The 22,862-nt window shown below is 44.4% G+C and overlaps 1 protein-coding gene across 1 annotated transcript in view; it reads left to right on the forward strand.

Annotated features, from left to right (window-relative positions):
* Nucleotides 1-22,425, forward strand: part of LOC147624073 (protein ESMERALDA 1-like) — a 37,403-nt gene extending 14,978 nt beyond the window's left edge. The window contains exons 2-10 of the mRNA XM_086820733.1: nt 19,063-19,138; nt 19,695-19,762; nt 19,871-19,959; nt 20,066-20,263; nt 20,349-20,556; nt 20,655-20,822; nt 21,443-21,610; nt 21,712-21,902; nt 21,995-22,425. Coding sequence (XP_086676859.1) covers nt 19,063-19,138; nt 19,695-19,762; nt 19,871-19,959; nt 20,066-20,263; nt 20,349-20,556; nt 20,655-20,822; nt 21,443-21,610; nt 21,712-21,902; nt 21,995-22,202 — 1,374 coding nt within the window. The 3' untranslated portion in view covers nt 22,203-22,425. The remainder of the gene's footprint in view (nt 1-19,062; nt 19,139-19,694; nt 19,763-19,870; nt 19,960-20,065; nt 20,264-20,348; nt 20,557-20,654; nt 20,823-21,442; nt 21,611-21,711; nt 21,903-21,994) is intronic.
* The last annotated feature ends 437 nt before the right edge of the window (nt 22,426-22,862 follow it).

Below are 22,862 nucleotides of genomic sequence, written 5' to 3' on the forward strand. Positions count from 1 at the left end.
ATACACTAAGATTTGATGGACACTTGCTCAAATACAAGAAGTAAATTGCTGAATTGACAAGAGACACAATGAGCCGAAACGGCCGATCTCTCCCTCAAATAAAGTATATTGATCTTGGGAGAATCAAGTACATAGTGTCATGGGCATTTCTGACCAGATTTCCATACCAATGCATATGAATACAGTATTGCAAACAAGTGGTTGTCAATGTAGACTTGCAATCCACACTACCCTCTCAAGTGCCCATGTTCCCTATTGTTCCACCAACACATGGTAGCAACAATCTGCAAGAGAGCACGTAGGACAAGAGAACACTACACAGGGTATGTGATCTTGTAATCCGGTTCTTCCCTCCTGCTACTTGCTTCCATATTTAAGCATTAAAGCTTACCAATTGCAAGTAGAGTCGATGACAACGGAAGTCTTCGCGATGGAAGTCCTTGGAGTGATGAGATCTTCAATTTGTCGCATGTCTTTGCGACAAAAGTCTTCAAGAGGATGAAGGGAACCTTGGGAAAGCTTCTCCTATGGTTCAACTTGAGAAAGGAGGGCTGAAATTAGGGTTTTCAGCAAAAAGACCAGAAATTACAGCAATAAAGAGAGCTGTTTTGCTGAATTTCAATCATTGGGAGTGTGTAGGAGAGTGATTAGCATCCGGAAACACTCTTGGAAGCTAGAGAAACACCTTAGCAAGCTTGGAAATGGAGTTGGGAAGGAGAAAGTGCAGAAAATGCAGCCCAACAGTCCTCATCAAGGAGAAGCCCATCGCTAGAGAGAGGAGGAGGAGTGAGGTGGTGAGTTTTCCAGTGTAGGTGGTAGGCAGGTGCTTTGTGGAGCAAGCTAGAGTGGACACATGGCTGGTTACTCCCTTTGTACAAAGGAGATAAGGTCTGGGTGGTAGACATTGGGTTATGTCCACCTCGGGACATCAGTGTGTGTGAACACCGGGTTGGTCATAATTTATAAGTGAGTTTTGGTTGCCTAAAACTTAATGAAGTGTGTACACACTCACTTATAAATTAGTGCTAACTCCTAAGGCCAGGTTTATGACCAATACTTACCACCTGTCACATGCCACATAACCATGTCAGCAGACAGTTTCACATGCATGGTTCACAGATGGGCGTCCCCTTACCCGAACTACACATTGGTCAAGCAAGCATGAAAACAACATGCGATTTCAATTGCAAGCAAGCACTTAAAGATGCTATGCAATGCAGCATTGGTATGGACAATCCCCGTTCATGAGACTATACCAAAATAGACATGCTCCAGGCAAGCACACGAGGTACTAGACCCAATGGAACACCAATCCACCAAGCATTTCTGGGCATGTACACGGAGGCACAAGTCCCAACGGAAAGCCAAGTCCATAGTATCGCATGAGTGCCATCAATCCCCGGCATAAACAACTGCCATGGACACCAGTCCAATGTACATACATGATAAGAAAGCACGGGTGGACCAATTGGGTGGCCAAATGGTGACAAAGGCCTAGCCACTCCTTGGCTTGTGGCCATTGGCCATGTGTTGTGTGGGAGAATCAGGGTTAGGTCATGTGGGAGACATACACAGAGAAGCAAGGGAGAGAGAGAGAGAGAGAGTTGTGGGGATAAGTCAACTCATGAGGCATGAGTGTGTGACTCCCCTATCACACATGTATATTGCACTAGTACATAGTGTACTTAGTACATTAAAAGTACTAAGTGTACTATGTACTATAACTTATGGGCTTGTACACACTATAAGGGTGGGCATAACGCCTTTACCCCAACAACCTCCCACTTAAAGGCAAAGTGCCCTTAAATGAAGGAAAAGAAAAATCAGCATGTACATGATAATATACAAGGCCATATCAAGGCTGAAACTGGCCTCATCCAATGTCCATCAAGTGTCTGCAATGAGCAAACCGCTCCGGAGGCAAACTCTTTGTCAACAGATCAGCCGGGTTGTCATTCGTGTGAATCTTAACAAGCTGAATTTGCTTGTTCTCTATCACCTCTCTGATGAAGTGATACTTCACATCCACATGCTTCGTCTTTGCATGAAAGACAGGGTTCTTTGCCAACTGGATGGCACTCTGACTGTCACAATGCAACAATGGAATATCCCCTGTATAACCCAAATCAACCACTAACCGAGATAGCCATAATGCCTCCTTGCAAGCCTCTGTGGCTGCAATATACTCGGCCTCTGTAGTAGATAAGGCAGTGCACTTCTGCATCCTGGATATCCATGACACAGCACCTCCTGTGAATGTAAACACATAACCGGTAGTAGACTTCCGGTTATCTGGATGACCGGCATAATCCGAATCCGTGTAACCATGCACTAATGCATCCTGTTTGCCAAAACAAATGCACATATCCTGTGTGCCCTTCAGGTATCTCATGACACCTTTCACTGCTTCCCAATGCTTCTTGCCAGGGTTGGCCATGTATCTAGAAACCACTCCCACTGCAAATGCAATGTCCGGCCTAGTAGCAACCATGGCATACATGAGACTGCCACATGCTGAAGCATACGGAATCTTGGCCATATCAGCCCTGTCTCTATCTGACTGTGGGCTGTCCATAGCACTGAGTTTCACATATGGAGGCAAAGGAGTACGAGAAAACAGCAATTAGGGTTAGAGTTCATTCATGGGAGACATACACAGAGAAGCAAGGGAGAGAGAGAGAGAGAGAGAGTTGTGGGGATAAGTCAACTCATGAGGCATGAGTGTGTGACTCCCCTATCACACATGTATATTGCACTAGTACACATAGTGCACTTAGTACATTAAAAGTACTAAGTGTACTATGTACTATAACTTATGGGCTTGTACACACTATAAGGGTGGGCATAACGCCTTTACCCCAACAACCTCCCACTTAAAGGCAAAGTGCCCTTAAGTAAAGGAAAAGGAAAAACAGCATGTACATGATAATATACAAGGCCATATCAAGGCTGAAACTGGCCTCATCCAATGCCCATCAAGTGTCTGCAATGAGCAAACCGCTCCGGAGGCAAACTCTTCGTCAACAGATCAGCTGGGTTGTCATCCGTGTGAATCTTAACAAGCTGAATTTGCTTGTTCTCTATCACCTCTCTGATGAAGTGATACTTCACATCCACATGCTTCGTCTTTGCATGAAAGACAGGGTTCTTTGCCAACTGAATGGCACTCTGACTATCACAATGCAACAATGGAATATCCCCTGTATAGCCCAAATCAACCACTAACCGAGATAGCCATAATGCCTCCTTGCAAGCCTCTGTGGCTGCAATATACTCGGCCTCTGTAGTAGATAAGGCAGTGCACTTCTGCATCCTGGATATCCATGATACAGCACTTCCTGTGAATGTAAATACATAACCGGTAGTAGACTTCCGGTTATCTGGATGACCGGCATAATCCGAATCCGTGTAACCATGCACTAATGCATCCTGTTTGCCAAAGCAAATGCACAAATCCTGTGTGCCCTTCAGGTATCTCATGACACCTTTCACTGCTTCCCAATGCTTCTTGCCAGGGTTGGCCATGTATCTAGAAACCACTCCCACTGCAAATGCAATGTCCGGCCTAGTAGCAACCATGGCATACATGAGACTGCCACAAGCTGAAGCATACGGAATCTTGGCCATATCAGCCCTGTCTCTATCTGACTGTGGGCTGTCCATAGCACTGAGTTTCACATATGGAGGCAAGGGAGTACTAGCTTTCTTCCCCCCGTCCATATTGAACCTCTGCAAGACTTTGCCAATGTATTCCTTCTGAGACAAATACAACACATGCTGATTTCTGTCCCGAAGTATCCGCATACCCAAGATGTGATTTGCATCACCCAAATCCTTCATATCAAAGGTTTGATGCAGCCTCTGCTTCAAGGCATCCATCTCTTTACGAGATTTCCCGGCAATCAACATATCATCAACATACAAAATGAGAATCAAGAGACTGCCATCCAAAGCTTTCTTGGTGTACAAGCAGTGATCTATGTCACTTCTCCTGAATTTCTGAGATTTCATGAATGTATCAAATTTATGATACCATTCTCTTGGTGCCTGTTTTAGCCCACAAAGACTCTTTTTCAGCTTGCATACAAGCTTCTCCTTTCCACTCACTGCATAACCCTCTGGTTGCTGCATATATATCTCCTCATGGAGATCACCGTGAAGAAAAGCAGTCTTCACATCCATCTGAATCAAGTCCAGATCATCATGTGCAACCAAAGCTAACACAACTCTAAGTGTGGTCATTTTGACCACTGGAGAGAAGATCTCATCAAAGTCCACACCATATTCCTGCTTGAAGCCCTTAGCCACTAACCTGGCTTTGTATCTTGGCTTTGCATCTGGTGCAACTTTGAGCCTGTAAACCCACTTGCATGGCAAAACCTTCTTGCTTGCAGGCAAATGCACCAACTTCCATGTTTCATTTTTATGCAGAGAATCCATCTCTGACTTCATGGCACGCTCCCATAGAGCCTTGTCTGCCCTCTGTAAAGCCTCTTTGTAACATGAGGGCTCCCCACAGTCAGTGAGCATCAAGTAGTCAACCCCTGGAACAAACCTGTCAGGGGCTCTGGAGAGTCTAGTGGACCTCCGTACCCAATGGCCATCATTTGCAGGTTGCTGTCCAGCCTGCATATCACCCATTGGTGGCTCCTGTTCCATGCCATAAGGCTGAAATATCATGCCCGGTATCTCCTCTAACTGTGGTATATCCATAGGGATATCTTCTGCCATCTCTGGCTGTCCATTTGGACCATTTTCAGCACCATTTAAGGGCTGGTTTTCCTGCTGTAATGGCTGATTTACAGCCCTTTGTTGTTGTCCATGATGTCCATCATCATCAAAGATGACTCTGCCAGGCTCCTGTTGCCTTGCAGGCTCCTTATACATGCATGTTTCATCAAAAATGACATCATTGCTGCGTATGATCTTTCTATTCATGGGATCCCAAAGTCTATACCCCATTTCACCTCTGTCACCATATCCTAGGAATATGCATTTGTGAGACTTAGGATCAAGTTTGGTGCGCATTTCCCTGCGTATGTGCACGTACGCAACGCAACCAAACACTCTCAAGTGCTTGTATGACGGAGGCTTCCCTGTCCATACTTCTTCTGGCACTTTCCCACCAAGCCTCGTGTTAGGTGACCTGTTTATAAGGTGAACGGCTGTCATAACAGCTTCAGCCCAAAAACCATGAGGTAATGCAGCATGTGACAACATAGAACGGACCTTCTCTTGTATGGTCCTGTTCATCCTCTCTGCTGTCCCGTTTTGTGGAGGATCATAAGGAGTAGAGAGCTCCCTCTTGATGCCTTTAGCATCACAAAAGTCCTGAAACTGTTTGGACATATACTCTCCACCATTGTCGGAACGCAAAGCCTTCAGTGTTTTGCCAGTTTGGTTCTCAACAAGAGCAACAAACTTCTCAAACACTGAGAATGTATCACTCTTCAAACGAAGAGGATAAACCCACACCTTGCGTGTGGCATCATCAATAAAAGACACAAAGTATTTTGCCCCTCCCAAAGAAAGCTGAGGCATCTCACATACATCTGTATGCACAAGCTCTAACTGAGCATCTTTCTGTCCAAGAGCTTTCTTGTGGGGGCACTGTAGTTGCCTACCATATATACAATGCTCACAAAACTGAAAACTTGAAAACTTTAGAAGAGGCAAGTAACCCAAACGAGACAATTGCTCCATTCCTTTGACACTCATGTGTCCCAACCGGCTATGCCACATAGAAATTTCCGGCAGCTCGGTTGCATTTACATTAGCATGGTGACAAACACCTGCATGCATAAAGTAAAGAGTGTCCACCTTAGAGCCTCTGGCAACAACCAGTGAGCCCTTACTAATCTTCCACTTTCCACGACCAAATGTGGTAACATAATCAGCATCATCAAGCTGTCCAGTAGAAAGCAGATTCTTCTTGATCTCAGGCACATGCCTGACATCATGGAGCATAAGCTGTGAGCCATCTGAAAACACAAGCCTCACATCACCTCTGCCAAGAATTTTGCATGCATGGTTATCACCCAAATAAACCACTCCTTCATTGCCAGCAGTGTACCTGACAAACAAGTCTCTGCAACCTGTGACATGAAAGGAGGCACCTGAATCAATGATCCATGAGTGCATACCATGACCACCTGTAAGAAGTGAATGGGCATCAAGTGAAGACGTAAAGAGGACCTCATCCTCACTGCCACCTGCATGTGACACATTGATTTCTTCGATCTTGACTCCACTTTTGCCCTTTGGCTTTACATCTTTGGCTTCATCCTTCTCTTTGTCTTTGCCTTTTCCCTTTTCCTTTTGATCATTTTTCCATTTGTAGCATTGCTTTTTGATGTGTCCCTTTTTGCCACAATAATGGCATTCCAAATCCTTTTTGGAGCGAGACTTGCTCCTTCCCCTTTCTTGGCTTTTCCCCCTTTGCTGGGATCTCCCACGTGCATTCATTGCATTGGACTTTCCAACAGAGTTGTTTTTCCTGTTCATCTCTTCTTGAAGAAGAGCACCCTCAACATCTGCATATGACAGCATAGTATTCGAATTGCTAGTGGCTGTCCTGAATGTGTCCCAACTCTCTGGCAAAGTGCATAACAAAAAAGTGGCTTTGAACTCATCGTCCATTGCCAACTTTTGATTAATGACCTGGCTGACAATACCATTAAACTCATTTAGATGGGCTGTCATAGACGCCCCTTCCTTCATTTGAAGACCTATGAGTTTCTTCAACCAATACACTTTGCTTGAGGCACTTTGTTGGGCATACAAGTCCTGCAATCTCTGCCACATTCCCCAAGCTGTCTTCTCTTCACGAATGCTGAAAAGTAATGAGTCTGACACAGACAACATGATAGTAGATCTTGCCAGCTCATCCATATCTTCCCACTCTTCAGCAGTAAGAGAAGCGGGCATCACACCCCTTTCTTTGATAGGCTTGTGCTGCTTTTTCTGGAGCAACACATTGTAGCACTGGGTTTGCCAAATATCATAATTATGCGAGCCTTCAAGCTTCTTGATGTGAAGCAATGAAGAGCTCTCACCTGTGGTTGCCATAGCAAAATGCAACCTGTCAATGCCTGACTCCCTGCAAATGTGCAAACACTGCACCCAAAGCACACAAAGTGCTCACAAATGTTCTCCCAAGCTTTATCTCCCACTGCGGAAGCAAGAATGCAACTTTTCTCCCACTTTTTGTGATGAAAACACCAAAATCTGGTTGCTGCAGATTTTGGACAGCACCTCAAATGTGCTCTTTTGCCCTTCCAAAGTACTGTACAGCAGTACCAAGTGCTCACCAATGATGTACCAAACCTGTACCGGCAAGTTCAGCAGCTGAAATTGAACCTTTTGGTCACTCAAAACAGTGTACAGCCATGCCAAAACATGCACAAAGCTGTGCCAAATCTGTACCAGCAGGTACAGTAGCAATAAATGCTCTCCTGGCTGTCCAAATGAGTGAAAATCAGACTTTTACAGTCCTGTACACTGCATAAAACAGTCCCGAATAGAAATTGGGCAAAAGCCCCTTGACTGCAAGCTGATTTTTGAGGATTCAAGGCATAAATGTCTTGCCTGCTGCTTTGCCAAGCTCAACAAGCATACAAACTTGAAAAGCCCCTTGATTTGAGATCAATTTCTGATCATACATGGTACATTGACGCACATGAAGGCATCCAGAGTGTTCACGATGCTTCCCCCTGGCCACATATACATCAAATACATGAAAGCCCCTTGATTTACAGGCACATTGAGTGCTTGTAAGGCATCAGCACATTATCCACAGCATCAAATGCGATTGCCTCCATGCAAATCAACCAAATCGGCACAAAAGCCCCTTGATTTGCACTGCAATTTTGCCCAAATGTGCGATTTTTCACATCATACAGTATGTATGAGTGCTTAATTGCACAATTACATCAAAAGCCCCAAATTTCGACATCCAATTTCCTGCAAATTGATCCTGATTTGACCAATTTCCTGCAAATTGATCCTGATTGTGACCAATGTCACCCAATTTTGCCAATTTTGCTCAAAATTGAGCAATTTGGGCACCTGTACCTGCTCAATTGCTTGAATTGATAAGAAATTCGCAAAATTGAAGCAAAAATACCTCTGAAATTTTTGATTTTTTTGAGTTTCTTGACTTGCAGGCTGAGATGGAGGCGGTGGTGGCGGCGACTTCGGTGCTGGGCAGCTTCTGGAGTAGCTGGGCAGCCACACCTGGCTGGCTATGGAATGGGGCTTTCTTCGTTTCCACACTTCCCAACGTCCCTGGCGTCGAAAGCAGCAGCAATTCCTCGTGAAGTGTGTAACGCTACACGACTAGGCGATGGCGAATACGTCAGGCGGGCGGCGCTAGGTGACGAAGGCACCCGAGTAGTCGACAAGCATACACGTCGACGGGCTCCTCCTGGCCTTGGTTTACGGCACGCTGACCTTTGTACAGTGGCCGACGGGACCTACTGGCCTTGGCTTACGGCACGCTGGTACACGCACCTCAACAGCGCTCACAGACTCTTCTCACGGCTGTTGACGCTGCGACTACTCCACGTTCGCCAGCTTCACGCTGTTCGCCTGGGTTCGCTACGATGCGCCTTCGCTCGTTGCCTCAGCCACGCTACACGCTGCTTTGTGGTTATGCGCCTTGTGTAATGCTACACGTAGGCAGCGTGGATGCGCCTGCCCACGCTGCTGCTTCTCTCCACCCACCTGCCTGTGACTGGTCACACAGTCGACCAGTAACCAGCGTTGCACAAGGGCGACCAGCGACAAGTTCTGATGCAGCACGCGCCTGTTCTCTGCAGCGACAAAACCCTAGAAAAATAACTAGCTCTGATACCAGTTGATGGGGAGAAAACAGCAATTAGGGTTAGAGTTCATTCATGGGAGACATACACAGAGAAGCAAGGGAGAGAGAGAGAGAGAGAGTTGTGGGGATAAGTCAACTCATGAGGCATGAGTGTGTGACTCCCCTATCACACATGTATATTGCACTAGTACACATAGTGCACTTAGTACATTAAAAGTACTAAGTGTACTATGTACTATAACTTATGGGCTTGTACACACTATAAGGGTGGGCATAACGCCTTTACCCCAACACTAGTCTTCTTCCCCCCGTCCATATTGAACCTCTGCAAGACTTTGCCAATGTATTCCTTCTGAGACAAATACAACACATGCTGATTTCTGTCCCGAAGTATCCGCATACCCAAGATGTGATTTGCATCACCCAAATCCTTCATATCAAAGGTTTCATGCAGCCTCTTCTTCAAGGCATCCATCTCTTTACGAGATTTTTCGGCAATCAACATATCATCAACATACAAAATGAGAATCAATAGACTGCCATCCAAAGCTTTCTTGGTGTACAAGCAGTGATCTATGTCACTTCTCTTGAATTTCTGAGATTTCATGAATGTATCAAATTTATGATACCATTCCCTTGGTGCCTGTTTGAGCCCATAAAGACTCTTTTTCAGCTTGCATACAAGCTTCTCCTTTCCACTCACTGCATAACCCTCTGGCTGCTGCATATATATCTCCTCATGGAGATCACCGTGAAGAAAAGCAGTCTTCACATCCATCTGAATCAAGTCCAGATCATCATGTGCAACCAAAGCTAACACAGCTCTAAGTGTGGTCATTTTGACCACTGGAGAGAAGATCTCATCAAAGTCCACACCATATTCCTGCTTGAAGCCCTTAGCCACTAACCTGGCTTTGTATCTTGGCTTTGCATCTGGTGCAACTTTGAGCCTGTAAACCCACTTGCATGGCAAAACCTTCTTGCCTGCAGGCAAATGCACCAACTTCCAAGTTCCATTTTTATGCAGAGAATCCATCTCTGACTTCATGGCACGCTCCCATAGAGCCTTGTCTGCCCTCTGTAAAGCCTCCTTATAACATGAGGGCTCCCCACAGTCAGTGAGCATCAAGTAGTCAACCCCTGGAACAAACCTGTCAGGGGCTCTGGAGGGTCTAGTGGACCTCCGTACCCAATGACCATCATTTGCAGGTTGCTGTCCAGCCTGCATATCACCCATTGGTGGCTCCTGTTCGATGCCATAAGGCTGAAATATCATGCCCGGTATCTCCTCTAACTGTGGTATATCCATAGGGATATCTTCTGCCATCTCTGGCTGTCCATTTGGACCATTTTCAGCACCATTTAAGGGCTGGTTTTCCTGCTGTAATGGCTGATTTACAGCCCTTTGTTGTTGTCCATGATGTCCATCATCATCAAAGATGACTCTGCCAGGCTCCTGTTGCCTTGCAGGCTCCTTATACATGCATGTTTCATCAAAAATGACATCATTGCTGCGTATAATCTTTCTATTCATGGGATCCCAAAGTCTATACCCCATTTCACCTCTGTCACCATATCCTAGGAATATGCATTTGTGAGACTTAGGATCAAGTTTGGTGCGCATTTCCCTGCGTATGTGCACATACGCAACGCAACCAAACACTCTCAAGTGCTTGTATCACGGAGGCTTCCCTGTCCATACTTCCTCTGGCACTTTCCCACCAAGCCTCGTGTTAGGTGACCTATTTATAAGGTGAACGGCTGTCATAACAGCTTCAGCCCAAAAACCATGAGGTAATGCAGCATGTGACAACATAGAACGGACCTTCTCCTGTATGGTCCTGTTCATCCTCTCTGCTGTCCCGTTTTTGGAGGATCATAAGGAGTAGAGAGCTCCCTCTTGATGCCTTTAGCATCACAAAAGTCCTGAAACTGTTTGGACATGTACTCTCCACCATTGTCGGAACGCAAAGCTTTCAGTGTTTTGTCAGTTTGATTCTCAACAAGAGCAACAAACTTCTCAAACACTGAGAATGTATCACTCTTCAAACGAAGAGGATAAACCCACATCTTGCGTGTGGCATCATCTATAAAAGACACAAAGTATTTTGCCCCTCCCAAAGAAAGCTGAGGCATCTCACATACATCTGTATGCACAAGCTCTAACTGAGCATCTTTCTGTCCAAGAGCTTTCTTGTGGGGGCACTGTAGTTGCCTACCATATATACAATGCTCACAAAACTGAAAACTTGAAAACTTTAGAGAAGGCAAGTAACCCAAACGAGACAATTGCTCCATTCCCTTGACACTCATGTGTCCCAACCGGCTATGCCACATAGAAATTTCCGGCAGCTCGGTTGCATTTACATTAGCATGGTGACAAACACCTGCATGCATGAAATAAAGAGTGTCCACCTTAGAGCCTCTGGCAACAACCAGTGAGCCCTTACTAATCTTCCACTTTCCACGACCAAATGTGGTAACATAATCAGCATCATCAAGCTGTCCAGTAGAAAGCAGATTCTTCTTGATCTCAGGCACATGCCTGACATCATGGAGCATAAGCTGTGAGCCATCTGAAAACACAAACCTCACATCACCTCTGCCAAGTATCTTGCATGCATGGTTATCACCCAAATAAACCACTCCTTCATTCCCAGCAGTATACCTGACAAACAAGTCTCTGCAACCTGTGACATGAAAGGAGGCACCTGAATCAATGATCCATGAGTGCATACCATGACCCCCTGTAAGAAGTGAATGGGCATCAAGTGAAGAAGTAAATAGGATCTCATCCTCACTGCCACCTGCATGTGACACATTGATTTCTTCAATCTTGACTCCACTTTTGCCCTTTGGCTTTACATCTTTGGCTTCATCTTTCTCTTTGTCTTTGCCTTTTCCCTTTTCCTTTTGATCATTTTTCCATTTGTAGCATTGCTTTTTAATGTGTCCCTTCTTGCCACAATAATGGCATTCCAAATCCTTTTTGGAGCGAGACTTGCTCCTTCCCCTTTCTTGGCTTTTTCCCCTTTGTTGGGATCTCCCACGTGCATTCATTGCATTGGACTTTCCAACAGAGTTGTTTTTCCTGTTCATCTCTTCTTGAAGAAGAGCACCCTCAACATCTGCATATGACAGCATAGTATTCGAATTGCTAGTGGCTGTCCTGAATGTGTCCCAACTCTCTGGCAAAGTGCATAAGAGAAAAGTGGCTTTGAACTCATCGTCCATTGCCAACTTTTGATTAATGACCTGGCTGACAATACCATTAAACTCATTTAGATGGGCTGTCATAGACGCCCCTTCCTTCATCTGAAGACCTATGAGTTTCTTCAACCAATACACTTTGCTTGAGGCACTTTGTTGGGCATACAAGTCCTGCAATCTCTGCCACATTCCCCAAGCTGTCTTCTCTTCACGAATGCTGAAAAGTAATGAGTCTGACACAGACAACATGATAGTAGATCTTGCCAGCTCATCCATATCTTCCCACTCTTCAGCAGTAAGAGAAGCGGGCATTACACCCCTTTCTTTGATAGGCTTGTGCTGCTTTTTCTGGAGCAACACATTGTAGCACTGGGTTTGCCAAATATCATAATTATGCGAGCCTTCAAGCTTCTTGATGTGAAGCAATGAAGAGCTCTCACCTGTGGTTGCCATAGCAAAATGCAACCTGTCAATGCCTGACTCCCTGCAAAATGTGCAAACACTGCACCAAAAGCACACAAAGTGCTCACGGTTTTTCTCCCAAGCTTTATCTCCCACTGCGGAAGCACAAATGCAACTTTTCTCCCACTTTTTGTGATGAAATCACCATAATCTGGTTGCTGCAGATTTTGGACAGCACCTTAAATGTGCTCTTTTGCCCTTCCAAAGTACTGTACAGCAGTACCAAGTGCTCACCAATGATGCACCAAACCTGTACCGGCAAGTTCAGCAGCTGAAATTGAACCTTTTGGTCACTCAAAACAGTGTACAGCCATGCCAAAACTTGCACAAAGCTGTGCCAAATCTGTACCAGCAGGTACAATAGCAATAAATGCTCTCCTGGCTGTCCAAATGAGTGAAAATCAGACTTTTACAGTCCTGTACACTGCATACAACAGTCCCGAACAGAAATTGGGCAAAAGCCCCTTGATTGCAAGCTGATTTTTGAGGATTCAAGGCATAAATGTCTTGCCTGCTGCTTTGCCAAGCTCAACAAGCATAAAAACTTGAAAAGCGCCTTGATTTAAGATCAATTTCTGATCATACACGGTACATTGACGCACATGAAGGCATCCAGAGTGTTCACGATGCTTCCCCCTGGCCACACATACATCAAATACATGAAAGCCCCTTGATTCACAGGCACATTGAGTGCTTGTAAGGCATCAACACATTATCCACAGCATCAAATGCGATTTCCTGCATGCAAATCAACCAAATCGGCACAAAAGCCCCTTGATTTGCACTGCAATTTGCTGCAATTTTGCCCAAATGTGCGATTTTTCACATCATACAGCATGTATGAGTGCTTAATTGCACAATTACATCAAAAGCCCCAAATTTCGACATCCAATTTCCTGTAAATTGATCCTGATTGTGACCAATTTCCTGCAAATTGATCCTGATTGTGACCAATGTCACCCAATTTTGCCAATTTTGCTCAAAAATTGAGCAATTGGGCACCTGTACCTGCTCAATTGTTGATTGTACTTGCTCAATTGCAAATCCCAAAAAAAAATTGAGGAAAATACCTTGTAATTTTCTGATTTTTCTCTGATTTGCAGGTTGATGAATTTGGTGCTGCTGTTGGGTCTCTATTATTTTCCGGCTCAGAACTTCTGAAGCTCCTGCTTTCTTCGTGCAGATTTGCTCCTCTTCCAGCAACTCCTACACCATCGGGTCCTTCACCATCTTTTTCATTCAGTGAGAGTGCAGGGCATCTTTTCCAGGCCTGGGATACGCAAGGAAGGCTCCTTCATCAATCTGTGGATAGAGCTGGGACTGGTGGTGAGGCCTCTGGAGCCATAGTTGCTGGGCCTCGCATGGTGGCATGCTAGCCTACCGATTCGACTACGCCTCCGCCAAGTAGCGCTTGAACGCTCCACGCTTGGCGCTGCTTTCGATTCAGGCCCAGCAGTCAGCTCGCCTGCCTTCGCCTAGCTGCCTTCGCTGTGCTGGCGCCTTCGCTCGCCTCCTCGCTAGCGCACGTGACGACGTCACAGCCTCCGACCGGTAGCCAGCCGACCCTGCAGCCGTCGTCACCTTCGCGCACTCACAGCCACGTGTCAGCGTTGCTTTCCTTATGGCTTCGCCATGTTGGTTCGCTATGAGCTCGCCTTCGCCTGTGTGTGATTCAACGCTCACTTCGCCGTCTCCGCCAGCAGCGCTAGAACTCCACGCTTCGACTGCTTTTACGTGGACCAAAATCTGTAGCGCCTGCTGTTGACGGGCACCCGCCTGCTTCTTCTCTTGGTTAGCTGCGCCTGACTCCTTATCTGCCTGGCTGCTGTGACCCTGATGCAGGCTGCTCACTCTGAAGGGCCTTTTGGTCGCTTCTGGCTTTTCACACACAGGCTAATGAGAGAGTCGAGCTGCTGCCTGCCTGCGTCAGAGATTCGAAGGGCACCGGCTCTGATACCAGTTGTGTGGGAGAATCAGGGTTAGGTCATGTGGGAGACATACACAGAGAAGCAAGGGAGAGAGAGAGAGAGAGAGTTGTGGGGATAAGTCAACTCATGAGGCATGAGTGTGTGACTCCCCTATCACACATGTATTGCACTAGTACACATAGTGCACTTAGTACATTAAAAGTACTAAGTGTACTATGTACTATAACTTATGGGCTTGTACACACTATAAGGGTGGGCATAACGCCTTTACCCCAACATGTGTCTCTTGAGCCCTTGGGGTGGCCTAAGGCCTACCCTTGCCCATTCAAGAGATACTAATCCCTTCTTGGGGTAGCCCAAAGTGCTACTCCCTTCTCCTACATGCAATCTACATGCATCTACCCAGATGCGTGGTATTTGGTTGCAAACCAAACACCCAGAACACCTGACATCATTCAGAGGGAGACTCACAGTACGGATTGGCATTGCCTCATGTGCAGGACAATGCACACTTGACCAAGACCATGTACGGGACTTGTACACCTGACCTTGGACGCTTAGAGTGGAACCCTGGTTGACTCATCCCGGACTGGGACCTACATGGGACCAGTTTCCACTCTAGGTTGTGTACCTGCTTTACAAATACCACGTGGCATTCAAGTGCGGGATGCACGTGATGGGCGATGCCGAATATGCTCAAGTCAAGAGCTTATGTTAGTCTTGACGAGTCATGTGTCATTTGGGCCTTGCCTGAGAGCCACAATGCAACTCCCCGATGTGGGTGTGATAGCTCGTCTATCGCGTCCTCACTCTGTTGTCACACTGGAATGCTCCTTGCCAATGGGGTGCAGGAAGAGCTCTCTTTTCCTAGATGGAGGCAGATACTTCCTGCGGTGGTTCTCTCTCACAAAAGGAGGGGGGAGGAGTAGAATGTAATTTGAGAGAGAAACCTCCAAACAAATTGTAACTATTTGGCCCTCCTAGCTCTATTTCACATGATGAAACCCATGCTTGGACACCAGACAGGTGGAAGAAGACATGGAGGCAGGGTCCATAAGGTTTGATTAAGAAAAAGCACCATTCTTGGTCAAAAAAACAAGAAAAAGCAAAAAGTCAAATATAGTTGACCATGAGCCAAGGTCACTATTGGAAAGAGGAGACTGAGCCAGACCAAAAAGCTAAAAGCCACTTTTTCAAAAAAGTAACTCTAGGGCCAAAAAGCAAGGCCCTGAAACTAGAAAAGAAAAACAAGAACTTTTGACTAAGGTTGAGTAATATTTTACTATAAAAAGACCAAAAGCAAAGCAAAAGCATCACTTTTTGGCAAAAAGAACAGCTTCCCCAAGTACAAAAAGAAGCATGAGCCTCTCTTGAGCATCAAGTTGAAGAAGAACCTCTTCATCGCGTTGCCATCTTCGTTGAACCGTGGAGATTATCTTCTCCATCATCATCTACTTAATCATGAACCAAACCATGGAGCTTTTCATTGCTGCCCACTGATTCAGAGTGTCTCCATCAATTGCAGCGCCATGTCATCATCTGTCCATACGACTGTTTAGATCCGTACAGCTGTATGAAACTGTACAAAATTGTACGAACTTGTGCGGGCTGAAAATTTCAGAAACCCTAAAACTGCTCTGAAAACCCTAAAAACTGCTTTTTGGAGGTTTTTATTGTCGGAAAACCATTAAACCAGGCTTTATAACAATTTTCTTGCCAGTAAGAGCTTTTCCATGGTTTTCTTCATTGAGAAGGCTGTAGGAGTTGTGGAGATTACTCATGGGATGAGTGAGTGATTCTAGAACTTGGACTTGAGCTTAGTTAGACTTGGATATGAACTTGGACTTGGACTTGGATTGGAACTAGAACTTGGACTTGGACTAGAATTTAGAATTCGAATTTGGACTTGAACTTAGACTTGGATATGAACTTGGACTTAGATATGGACTTGTATTTGGATTTGGATTCATTGGACTTAGATTCATTGGATTTGGATATTGAATTTGGTACTAGCCCGGTGAGAGATACTTGTGGGTCATCCTCGTGGTGTGCTCGACATTAGAGATCTCGTACCTAGACATCGACATCGACTTGGATATCCTACATCAGCATATCTGTTTGTTTTGTATTCATTGATTGTATTGATCTTGGCCAGCTTGCCCATGGATTGTTCCTGAATAAATGCCTGAAAGGGAACGGGGACTGTTCCCCGCTTAGTGTGGTGTATTGTGCAAGATCTCTATTCCCTTCTCTCTCTCCCCTCTCTCTATATCTTTATCTCTTGGACACGTGGTTGAGTTTGCCATTGCACGCCCCGCTGGGCTTACACAAACCTATCTAGCAAGCATCCATCAAGCATGCAAGATTCAATAGAGCACAAGCTAGCAAGACTAGGGAAGAAGGGGAGCTCACAAGTATTTTGTTTTAAGGGAATGATTGTGTATTGATTAGTGTCAAAAATGACTTTTATTTAAGTGACTAGTATTCACTCTAGAGTCTAGACATTGGCCAAACTTAAAAATGGTTCGACCTCTATTACTAGTCTTAAGAAAGTAAGTACACGGAGTCCTTAAACTTTCTCTATTTGACATTAAGCTCAAGGTAAGGCCGATGTTCTGGCTCCGTCTTACAAAAGATAAGTGCACGTTTGAGTAGGTAAGATGGAAAAGTGCCTTACGGCGGCAGGTCGGGTGGGTGAAACCATGTTAACCTATGGAGTGGTTAGCACCACCCTGTGTGGCTAGGCCAAGGGATGGCTTGGTTGTGACATTGCTAAACTGAGATAAATACTTGAAGGTTTTGCAGTGTGTGACAAGCTTCTACTAGTTAAAACAAACATCCACTCGTGGTGGATTACAACTCTCTGCAGAGGTAAAACACTCAAAGAAAAGAAGGGGGTGCTCCCTCCATGGATCGCCACTCTCGGAAGGAGAAAACATCTTGGGGGGAGGGGGAATGGGGAGGGCAAATAATCCACTTATATAGGGAATGCATCATTATATAAGCACACCTATCGATAATCTGGTCCTTTCATACTAGTCCATGCCCAAGTGACCCTTGAGTAATTTATATCCATAAATGTCCTAGTCCATGGCCTTTTCTAGGCTAACCTCATGGATAAAGCAAGCCATGTTATGATCTTTAAGACCATACCAATAAACCAAAGAGAGATACGGAGAACAAAATTCTTTAGTACTATGCGATAGATAAAATTCCCCTTTTAAGAACTCGAGAAATTCTCACCATTCCTCACTGTGTGGAACATGATGGTGGGAAAGGTTTCAGGGTTAAGGTGCAATTAGCAACCCTTCTTGAGGATCCCGTGAGAGATCGTCAACCTTCCTTGCTCATGTAGGCAGATTCTAGATAGCTGAAAAGGTAATCCTTCCCATGGTATTTATGTGAGATAAACAAATAATAACATATTATATGTACAAGAATGTGCTATTATTTTACAAGAAAAGACATTTCTCATGAAGAAGTTTAATTGTAAGACAACATGAAAGTAGATTCAAATGACAAGTCATACATAAACTCAAATATCCCAGGGGACAAAGAAGGATTTAATGCTTGGGGCTTGGGAAGAGATGGCCTCTTGTTCAAGAAATGCAAATGATATGTTCAACTAAAGTTAACGAGCACAGCTCAGTCATTGAAAGATTGTAGGGTTAGAGAGGGCCTATCGGGGGAGCCCACCCACCAAAGAAACTTTTTCCTTTTCCTTGAATCCTCTCAAGCAGAAGAGCACTCCCATTTGCTTTATAGCTGGTGTATGGATGAATACCCAGCTAGTGTGAAGCTTAAATGGGGCACTTGATGTTCTTCTTTGAAACTTGTAAGGCTTGAAATTGGTTCCATTTTACTTGGTTGTCTATACTACTAAGCAAGGGGGACTCCTTACAGAAGCACAACGGACTGAATAGGTGTTAGGGTTTCAGCAAGGTGCAAATCTACGATTGAGTGGGAAGCAACAGTGCAAAACCACTGGTTGTATTGCAGCCAATGGTTTTATCTGAGGATGAGTGGGGAAGTATGAAACCATTGGCTTTATTGTAGCCTTGACACGCTTGCATGGGCTGGACAGCAGCTGTGCAATGGTTCTTTCCTGTGCTTGGGCTGATCAGCGTGTTTGCTTTAGATAATTAAGATCTTTAAGGGGCCAAGCGTGCTACAGGAACGACACACTTTTGAGGATGTACAACTCGAGTGAATTATAGATTTTCTTCTCTTGCATCATAGTTGTAATAGGATAGGAAAGGCTAAAGCCATAGATTTTCTTCTCTTGCATCATAGTTGTAATAGGATAGGAAAGGCTAAAGCCAGAGAAAGCATTCCTATCTAGTATTCCTCCCAAGACCTGAAGTGTCAAACCTTTTTTGTGAAGGAGATGTACCACACAGAAGCATAATAACTGGCCATTTGCTTGAAAAGTGAATTTCTTTTATTCGTCCCTTAACCGGATCCTAAGAAAAGCTCTACATCAATAGCAGACTGTACTTAGAACTTGCTCTTAAGAAGTTATGTTCTGCTGTCTATGCTTCTTCATTAACCTTGACTAATGATGTTTGGCCATGAAGTGCCTTAGCAGGCTACTCCGTATTAGAACCACCCTCTTAAGAAATACTGTTCTTTTTGCAGTTTGTGGAGGCATGGCATCATATAAAGGAAGGAGCTTTTTGGAAACCTTGTCTCAACGGCTTAGTTTCTTCAAAAGGTACAAAGTGGCACCTTTTCTTCAACTTTCTTGTATTAAGGAAGCTCTCTCTTTGACGATATTCAGAAATGTTCTAATGCGTTTATGTTGGCGCAAGACAAAAATTAGGGACGTTTACATGGGTTAGGTGACAAGCAGGTTTAATGACATGCTGGGAGTATGTTTATAGTAAGTGTTTATAGTGTCATTGTGCATTTGATTCTTAGGATAAGGTATTCGTAACTCGTTACAATGAGAATGCATTCTCAAGTGAACGAGAATAAGGGCAGTATGGAGTAGCTATGGGCGCTTCCAAGTACAAAGAAATAAGTTGCAGAATGTAGCTGCATAGAATCAGAAGTTTAGGAAGACCTGTATCAATAAACTGGTTACTTTTAACAGAGCTACCACCAGATTTCTTTCGAGATGAAGTCCTAAAAAAGATCCAGTTTGTTGTGTGTTGTTTCAAGCTTAATATGCATTTTACTAATGCAGGTCTTGCTCTCTTTTCTTGTGATATGCTTGCACTGGGTTCACCGTGATGGAAAATTCACATGCTAGTTTGATGGTCTTCTAGGTTTGCAGGAGTCGAATGGCTTTATCATTATCGAAGCCAATGGTGGGTTGAACCAGCAACGATCCTCGGTATGTGGCTAGTCTACTTCTTCTTTTCTTTGCGGAATGGGCGTGTATATATATATATTTGGGTGAATGATCTCAAATGATAAAAAGCCGCCTTTCCGGGGTTTGCAGATTTGCAATGCGGTCGCAATTGCTGGCCTTCTCAATGCAACTCTTGTAGTGCCTAGCTTTCATTTGAATAGCGTATGGCAAGACCCCAGGTGAGATTCTATAATCGTGAACCTTTGTTTCATAGGGATTCTTTTGGAGTGCCTTAGATCATACACCAGAACTTGCTTTTGAGCTGGGTTTTCACTCAAATGACAGCTCTTTTGGAGATATCTATGACGAGGAACACTTTATTGAGTCTCTTGCGGAAAATGTGAGAGTAGTGAAGAGACTGCCTGACTACATTCTGGAGAGCGTGGGAAACAATGTGAGCCTTATACACAATTTCAAGGTCAAGGCATGGGCACCTGCAAGCTACTACACCGAGACTGTTCTCCCGAAGCTGCTTGAGATTGGGTAAGCTCATAAGAGCTTTTGTTCCACAAAACTGTCAAAAGTTTTTTTCTCATTAGCATGAATAATACTCTGGATTTTTGTGCAGGGTCATTCGCATTTCACCTTTTGCGAATCGGTTATCGTTTGATAAAATTCCTCCAAAAATTCAGCAGCTGAGGTGTTTTGCAAATTTTGAAGCCCTAAGATTTGCACAACCAATTGCAGCTGCTGGGAAGAGGTTGGTGGAACACATGAAGGAACACAGTGTCAACAATGATGGGAAGTACGTTGCTGTACATCTCCGATTTGAAGAGGTCTCTGCAAATGCATTTGCTCTTGGAAGTGGTTTTGTGGTAGTTTTGCTTGAGGATTTCTGCTAGCTCATTGATGGCCTCACATGGAAACTTCACAGGATATGGTGGCATTCTCATGTTGTATCTACAATGGAGGAGAGGATGAAAAGCTTGAATTGGATGCTGCAAGGGAGAGAGGATGGCGGGGGAAGTTTAATAGAACCGGCCGCGTCATCAATCCTGGTGCTATTCGGATGGATGGTAAATGCCCCTTGACACCATTGGAGGTATGTGATGGATTGGTGTTTGTTTCTAAGTTAAATGTAAAAATGGCTACACTTGGTCGGATTTGCCCTGGAGTGCTGAGTGTGCTTTTTATCTCCATCGAAGCGAAGATACATGGTATGATGGATTTCTGTGATGATTTCTTCCACCAGTGTGGGCATGTCTCTAAACGTGCGCCGACTTTCGGCTGCTGATGATGTGGGTGTTGATCTTTTAGTACATGCTATTGAGATTGAATTGTAGAAATTGTAGAAATGGGAAGAAGAGTCCAAAGAAGGGGTTGACCCCTTTCTCAGTAGAAAACTTCAACCTCTCTCAAGTGTCTTACCTGGGTCTTAATGGTTGACCAGGATGTAACTCTCCTCAAGGCTGCTCCTTGCTGGTCTGCAAGGTGTACTTGCTCTCAACCTTGACTTCCCACAGGGTGAAAGTCAACCACATAAATGCAATAGATTGCTTGTACAGGCTGTTGTGCCTCAGAACAGGAGGTCATCAAGAGTTGGGAATGCATGTGTGCGCTCTTGTATAAGCTGATGTGCATGGCACTTGTTTTGATTTTGTCTTCATGTTTAGTCTGTAGGCAGATAGCAAGTTCATTGACTTATCTGAACTGTTTGCACAGGTGGGCATGATGTTAAGAGGCATGGGATTTCGAAACACTACTCCCATTTACTTAGCAGCTGGGAAGATTTACAAAGCAGAAGAAAACATGGCTCCTCTTCGCCAGATGTTCCCATTTCTTCAGACCAAAGAGACTTTGCTTTCTGCAGAGGAACTCAAACCTTTCAAGGTGTGTACATAAAGTGTACATAGTTTCTTTTATAAATGTGAGTGATTGATAACACAAGCTCTTTTGTCAACAAATTTTTTTTGATAAAAAAATGTCTGCAGAAATTCTCCTCGAGGCTGGCAGCCTTAGATTATACTGTATGCCTTCACAGTGAGGTTTTTGTCACCACTCAAGGAGGGAACTTCCCTCAGTTTCTGATTGGGCACAGACGGTACCTAAATAATGGGCATTCCAAGACCCTAAAGCCCGACAAGCGAAAATTGGCTGTATTACTGGATAATCCTGACATCAGGTTTGTCAACTGGGACAAATGGAGTTCAGTATCAGGTTCACAACGTCACATGTAGTTCATGATCTGCTTTTGTGGGTTTGCTTATGCTGCAGATGGGAAACCTTCACCAAACAGATGCAGTCTATGTGGCGTCATAGTGAAAGTAAGGGGCATGAGCTCCGGAAAGCTAGTGCTTCGATCTATACATATCCTGCACCAGACTGTATGTGTTCTGAATCATACAGAGTGTCTGCTGACACATCAACACAAGAACCCACAAATGGGTCCACTAACTATGAAGCAATTTTGTTAGGATTGTAGATAGGGGAGTAGGTCGGTGGTGTCTTTGCCCCATTTAATCTATAATTTTAAGATCATTTGTAAAAGTGACTTTTTGATAGGCATTTATTTATTTTGAAAGCATTTGCTCTTCATTCTTTACTGCTGAGGTTTCAATTCCCTTGTTGGGGCCTTGAAATACAGATTCAAATGACTCAGCAATTTTTTTTATTATGAAATGATCTTGAGAAAACTTGTCTTCAAATATGTGCATGTTTCTTATGCATTTGTTTGATCCAAGAAGCTGATGTCCAATGCCTCCATGAGGTGCTTGTTTTCTCTCTCATATATCCTTTTGATGGAACTTGGTGTGAGGATCATTCTCAGCCCCCTCGCGTGCAGGCAGCATGCTATATCAAGTACCAAGGTCATCTATCCCAGTAATATTTGCACATGGCACATTCCATTGGGAAGTTGAATAACCCAATCAATTCCTAAAACCTAGAGGATGTGGATGTGCTTCGGACTAACCAATCCAAGCCATGCACCCATATATATATATATATATATATATATATATATGGTTTTTGTTTTTGTTGGAGATAGGCACGCGCAAAAAAAGAAGCAAGTGTTTACATTGAGCCATGTGGCATGAAAACAATGTGTGATCTCCCACTCAAACTAGATCTTCTTAAAGAGAAG

This window comes from Cibotium barometz, chromosome 26 (genome assembly GCF_041138505.1).
Source record: "Cibotium barometz isolate CiBa-2024 chromosome 26, ASM4113850v1, whole genome shotgun sequence".
Classification (NCBI taxonomy): domain Eukaryota; kingdom Viridiplantae; phylum Streptophyta; class Polypodiopsida; order Cyatheales; family Cibotiaceae; genus Cibotium; species Cibotium barometz.